Below are 6,861 nucleotides of genomic sequence, written 5' to 3'. Positions count from 1 at the left end.
ATTTTAGGATGTAGAGGGAGTGATGCATAGAGAGATCAAGAGAGAGACAGTCGCAGTGTTTGTGAGATAGACAAAGAGTTTGAAACTGTGTCTGTGTTAGAAAAAAAGAGACACAGAGAGATAGTGAGTGATTGAGGGAGAGACTCTGTGTGTGAGAGAGATAGAGAGTATGTGAGGATACAGTGAAAGAAAAGGGGCGGAGAAGAAACTTAGTTATTTAAGGATATTTAAAATTTTAGAGTTTTAAGTAATTTTATGGTTTTATAACCTGGAAATCAGTTATAGCAGGTCAAAAAGAGTTTTATATTATTTACATTAAAATTCAAGAATTGAAGTTTAGAAATCCTAAGTTCAGAAATAACAAGTAAAATTTACCCAAATTTAAATTGAAATATAGTAGCATTCTCCAACTATAAGTGATATTGATAATTTTTTTATTTTTGCTCTTCTGTTTGCTGTCAAGCATCCTTTAAATTTCAAATAATTTTCTTAAATTCCTAATAGCAAAATTCTTCTTGATATATTTCGGCACACCAATAATCTAGTGATTAAATATTTGTGCAGAAAATTATACATCCACCAATTCCAACTAAAATAATTGTCCTTAATAGGCACTACAGAGTTAATCACAACCCTACAGTTCTTCTTTTTCTTAATTGTGTAATAATTGGGATTCAAATTCGTAACCGCATAATCTTACAAACAACTCTAATACCACTAAGTTAAAGATGACGGGTAAAACCCTTCACTTTTTGGATGCATGAAAACTAAAGCAATGCTTTCTATTTGCAATTTGCTAGACAGAAACAAATGGTGACTGGAAATGTAATTCAACATAAAGTTTTGTACATGTCCTATTCACAACCATGTACACCTCAATGATGCATTTATCTAATTTGGCAACTAAATTGTGAATATTTCATCTGATAAGTCCTCAATGTAAAAATAGTTTAACATACTGATAGTCTGATGCAAGTCAGAAATTAAAGTTCAAGTCCTGTTTATGCTTAAACCTTGGAAAAGCCAATTTGGCTGTTTTCTTTCATGATCAAATGTTGCACTAGAGCTGCTCATTGGGGTTGTTGGAGTGCTGCAATCCTCTCCTCTTCTTTCGGACTTGACTGATGCTGGAGAATCAAGCTCCTTCATACGCTTATGCATTTGTTCAGAGAATCCCATTTCTTGATTTGTCGACATGATCATCTTCTTGCTGCTGGTGCTGCTCCTTCCGATGCTTAATGTTAGCTCCACTTCACTTTCTTCGTCCGAGCCATCGATGCTCATTTTATCGTTCCCTTTCAAGGGGATGAAAGAGCTAGTCCCTGCAGCTCGAGTATCATCAATGGCAGTACTAATAGCAGTAGATATATCTTCCTCTGCAGCAGGCCTCTCAAGATCAATTCCCAATGTAGTCATTCTCATGGTCTCACCGGAGCAGCTGCCGCTTCTTTCCTTTGGGCTTGGATGATCATCTCTGAAGCCTTGAAAGTTCAAACTATACAGGTAATTGGTATCCCTTGGATTCCAGTACTTTTTATTCTGTTTAATTTCCTTGTCCTGTTCATCCATTAACATCTTCTGTACACTGTATAGCCTGTGGAGTTCCCTTACCTGCAATGGTTACAGTTTCAAGTTCTTCAAAATGATTTTATTGATATATAATTACCTGAATTTTTCTAGATGTCAAAATTAGATTAGAAATTTTGATTAATTACCTGATGTTTGAAGGTTTCTTCATGCATCTGCATAGTCTTTCTGATGAAATCTAAGTTCTGTTTTTCAGGCATTTTGTCATAAGCCAAGCTGTGATGCTTGTCAAGTCCAGTAATTAGGAAGCTAATGTTCAGCTCTCTAGTTTGCAAATAGTCAAGTTCATCCACACAATGAACATTAAAGCTAGTGCTATTTGGTGAAGGTGCTAGAAGATTGAAGGCATATTCAAGTTTAGTTCCCATCCCTGAAATGGGGTCCCAACAATCCAGTGAGGAACTAGAAAGAGAGAAGATAAAGTAGACAAGGAAGATGAGCAGGGGATGCATATAAACCCAAAATTGTAAATTTCAGAAGCAAGAAACCTATCCTAAAACATCTAATTGAGATCTCTTTCTTGAATTTTTCTGATATTTAGTTATGCATATTAAATTTATCCATCCCAAACTTTTATGGGTTATTTTTCATTTTTATTTTTTAATTTTTATCTATATAGGCAAATTGCAGATTGTTTAATAACAAACAATAATTAGTTGAGTAATTGATTTCTGTAAAAATTGAAGGGAGAGAGAGAGAGAAAGAGAGAGAGGGAGAGAGAGGGAGAAAGAGAGAGGTGGGGGGGACAAAAGGAACTGCTCAGAATTGCATTGGGAGCCTGAAAGGGTCACAAAACAGTACCTAGTCAATGAAGAAGGATGTAAAGTGAAAATGGTATGTGGGCACTAGAGAGACAACAAATGGATTGTGGGTCTCTCTCTCTCTCTCTCTCTCTATCTATCTATCTATCTATCTATCTATCTATCTTTATGTGGTGGAACAATCACTAGCCAAGAACAGTAGTCTTAAAATTCTGGAAATTGTTCTAGAAAATACCCACCTCTTTTCAGTTCCTTTCAAAGGCAAGTCTTTTTTCTTGTCCACATGATGCAATCACATAACAGTTAAAAATTTTAAACTATTCTTTTGATGCAGTTCATTATCTTATAGCCTCAACAAAATTAATCAATAAAAACAAAATCATTCACTGAAAAATGGTAATTATATGCATAAACATAGAAAGAAACAAGATCATAATGATGAATTGGTACATAGGTAGCTAGACCTATTAGTTTGGAAGCAAATGCTTTCAAGATTCAATGCAAAAATTCTGCACAAAAACTCAAGAAACAAAAGCTAGCTATATAATTCTCTCATCATTATTACCTGAAAAAAAAGGTGGCCGGATCGGCAATCTCTCCAACGAGGCTCATTGAACATCTTTCTCTCTATTCATGCCAAAATCCTGTGCAATTAACAACCGAAGCTGAAGAAAAAACAAAAAGCCAACTTCGTTATGAGGTTCCATAACTCATGTTTTTTACAGCAAATATGGACGAAGCAATCCAAGCAGTATATAGTAGTACAAATTATTTGTGGTGAACTTGGAGAGATAGAGATAGACGAATGGATTGACGAGTAAACAACAACACTCCAGCAAAGAATCTCTCTTTCTGTGACAGCCCGGAATTAGTCTCTTTCTCCCTTCTCTCTCTTTCTCTCTCTCTCTCTCTCTCTCTCTCTTTACTTAAAGAAACAACAAAGCTAACCTGTTTCTAAAAAATTATAATCATGGTCTTAATAATTCAAGCTTGACAGGCTGTGAAGGAAGCAGGCAAGGAAAAAGATTGGACTATATTATATATACACAATGAGAGAGAGAGAGAGAGAGAGAGAGAGAGAGAGAGAGAGATGTTTATAGCATATATGCTTTAATGTATTTGAGTTGGAAGATGTACAAAGGGAGAGGAAGAGATCAAGAGAGTTGAGGGACCACAGAAGTCACAAAACAAATAGATAAAAATAACAAATGAGACTCCTAAAACATAAGCCAATATGTAGGTCAATGAACAAGATATTCCAGACAAAGTAGCTGAAGCAAATCAAGATATATGCATGAATGATGAAAAGCTGGTTCTTCTTTACTACATCAGCAATGCATTCCCTTTGATTCTCTTATTTTTGGGAATTTCAAATCTATTCTCATTTAGTAAATTATTAAAAACTCCATGAAATCTTTCTCTATGGAGTTATTGTAGCAGTAAAAGTTTGAGATCTCTTGATAGAGATTAACAGAGATCTTTAGTTCAAATCCCATGATTTTAGTAGGTGAGGGGTTCATGAGAAGAGGAGAATTACCTACCAAACTATCCAATAAGAATTGCTAATATTACTATTTTAAGATTAAGCAATTTTAATCCTTATATTATTATCAATGCAAAGTGTGAAATTTAATATTAATAAATAATTTCTTATAACATAACTTCTCAACCTCTAAAAAAATTTAAAAAGTAATATATTTATTTATTTATTCTAAAATTTATAACCTTTATAATAAATGGGTATAACTACCTCTCACTATTCAATTCATTAATTATTTAATCTACTACTTGGCTGGTTATAATTTATATTGAAAAATATAAAAATTTTAAGGGTAAATTACATACACAAACCTCAATTTGAGAATACAATAATAATATACTAAAATTTCAATTTGTAACACAAAACTCTCTAATTTTTAATTTAAATATATAAAACTTTATATGATTTTCAGTAATTAATTTCTATGTTATTTTTTCTATCTTAGCACTTATTAAATTAAAAAAATTATATTTTTTCTCTATTAATTTGATACATATCAAAAAAATTTAATTAATTAAAAATAATATTTTATAATTAATTTTTCTCTTCCCTATTCTTTCCCTACCCACGACCCTGACAATCTAAATCACAAATCCACACTTTTGCAACCCATAATCTATATATTAACTCATAATCTATTTACTCTAAGTTATTAATTCATGAAAATATAATTTTTTTAATTTAATAAATATCATATTAATATAAATAATTTAAAAATTAACCATTATATTGAAGATAAGAAGTATTGCATTACAAATTAAAATTTATATATTTTATTATTACATATTCTTAAATTAAAATGAAATATTGTCTCTTAATTTCTCCTGGATTTAAGTTTTAAGGATTTTGTTTTAAATTAAATATGTATAAATAAAGCTGTTAACAATTTTGTGGACAAAAAATAACCAAAGAAAATTAAAATATTAAGGCAATCCCATTTAACTATTATTCTCAGAGTACTAAACAGCTATGTCTAGTCCATTGTTGGTGGTTGAAATTTTGCCACAGTACAAAATTTCAGGAGTTGTGACTTAATTGGTACGTATTATTGCAGTAGTATGACACTTTTAGCTCATGCATATCCACATGGTGCAATAGTGGACAAACAGTTCCTCCAATCTACAACAGGGATGAAGACTAAGTAAGTCCATATATTTTTATTTAATATTAAATAAGCTTAAAATTAATTTTTATTTAAATAAGTTTTTATTTAATAAAATATTGTTTTTAAAATAATATTTTTTCTTAACTTTTAAATATTAAAAATTATTTATAACTTTTAAATATTAAAAATTATTCATAATTTTTAATTAAAATAAAATTAAAAAAAGAGAAATTTAAAACACGATAAATAAAAATTATTTAATATTAAAAATATTATTTTTAATATTTTATTATTAAAAATAGAATAATAGTATTTTATTATTATAAAAGTAATATTTTATTAGATAAAAATTTATTTTACCTTATTTAATTCAAAATTTCATTTTAAATTTATTTAACTCTTGACCGAAAATATAGAGATTTATTTGATTTTTTTTCATTTACAAAAACAAGCTCAACTCTATTTAGAAAAATTATAGGGAAAAAAGATCAAATAAGTCTATATACTTTTAGTTAATGGTAAGTTTGCATACTTTTTACGGGTAGCCACGGTCTGATTTTGAACTGGAACCAAACTAGAATCGATTCGGTCAAAATCGGTCAAAATCAGAACCGACTTCAAATCGGACAGAAACCGTCTTTTTGCGATTTGGTTTAGATTTATATTTTTTAAAAACTGTGAACCAGCGGTTCCGAACCGGATTGAACGGACGATTTCGAACCGGATTAAACCGGCAATTTAAATATAAAAAAATTCAATAAATATTTTACCTCACTCCTAATTCATTTATATATATCATTAATTCTCTACATAATTATTCTCTACATTTTCTTCAATTCTTAATATTTTTTCAATTTTTCTCAAATTCTCTAAATAATTATTTTCTATACTCATTTTAATTTTCAATACTCTCTCAATTTTCCTACTTTATTATTTTATATACTTGTTGAAATTTTCAATACTATCTCAATTATTTTGTTATTACTTTAAATCCTTAATAAAATTTCTAATACCCTCTATTTTAATTTTTTTTCTCTTTTATACTTTTTAATTATTAATTATTATATAATTTTTAAAAAAAGGCAAGTAACAGAACTAGAAATTTTTATTCCTCTAAATCTTAAATGGATACATAGGCAAAATTAAGTTCATATACTTTTTGTTAATTTCTTTAAAAAAATTAATTTCATTTCTAGTTTTTTAATTAGGTTCAAGTATTTACTTATTAAATTTTTCTTAAAGATAAATTATTTTCTTTTTTTATATATATTTTATTTTGATTGAAAGATTTCTAAGAAAAATTAAAATATTTTTACAAATATAACTTAAATTTCGAATTAATAAAATTTTTCTCTAATTTTTTTTTCTAAGCTACCTTTAAACCATCCCTAAACCGCTTCCAAACCGTCCTTCAAACTATCTTGAACCATTTTTTTTCGAACCGTCTTTCAAACCGTTTTAAACTGGGGCTTAAACCGGAACCGGCGGTTCAGGAACCGTCTTCCAAACCGTCCTCTAACGGTTTGGTTCAGGTTCATGATTTTAATAAATCTAAACCGACGGTTCAAGAACTGTAACCACGGTTCCTGAACCGTGACCACCCCTAATACTTTCTAATTAAAGCTAAATAAGTTTACACATAATAAAATATTATTTTTTAGAAATAAAATATTAACTTTTCAGTTTTTTAAATAAATAAAATAATAATTTTAATATTAAACTATTTTTATTGATCATGTTTTTCAATTTCTTTTTTTTTAATTTTATTTTAATTAAAATTAATAAATAATTTTTGTTATTTAAAATTAATAAAAATAATATTTTATTAAGTATAAATTTATTTAACTTTATTAATAAATATATAAATT

At 28.8% G+C, this 6,861-nt stretch overlaps 1 protein-coding gene across 2 annotated transcripts; it reads right to left on the bottom strand.

Moving 5' to 3' along the window:
- Positions 1 to 803: 803 nt before the first annotated feature.
- On the bottom strand, positions 804 to 3,431 carry LOC131173302 (uncharacterized). Of its 2 annotated transcripts, none has more exons than XM_058135418.1 (3): positions 2,914 to 3,431; positions 1,716 to 1,989; positions 804 to 1,611 (listed from the first exon to the last, which is right to left on the bottom strand). In XM_058135418.1, the coding sequence occupies exons 1-3, from the start codon at positions 2,958 to 2,960 to the stop codon at positions 991 to 993; spliced, it is 942 nt and encodes a 313-aa protein (XP_057991401.1). In that variant the 5' UTR covers positions 2,961 to 3,431; the 3' UTR covers positions 804 to 990. The 2 variants fall into 2 exon arrangements, with proteins under 2 accessions (XP_057991401.1, XP_057991402.1); XM_058135419.1 differs by having other exon boundaries at positions 1,716 to 1,957; positions 2,914 to 3,423.
- Positions 3,432 to 6,861: the final 3,430 nt, after the last annotated feature.

The sequence above is a fragment of the Hevea brasiliensis genome, chromosome 14 (genome assembly GCF_030052815.1).
Source record: "Hevea brasiliensis isolate MT/VB/25A 57/8 chromosome 14, ASM3005281v1, whole genome shotgun sequence".
NCBI lineage: Eukaryota > Viridiplantae > Streptophyta > Magnoliopsida > Malpighiales > Euphorbiaceae > Hevea > Hevea brasiliensis.
The sequence above is the reverse complement of the archived record's forward strand: the minus strand, read 5'-3'. Positions and strand labels throughout refer to the sequence as shown.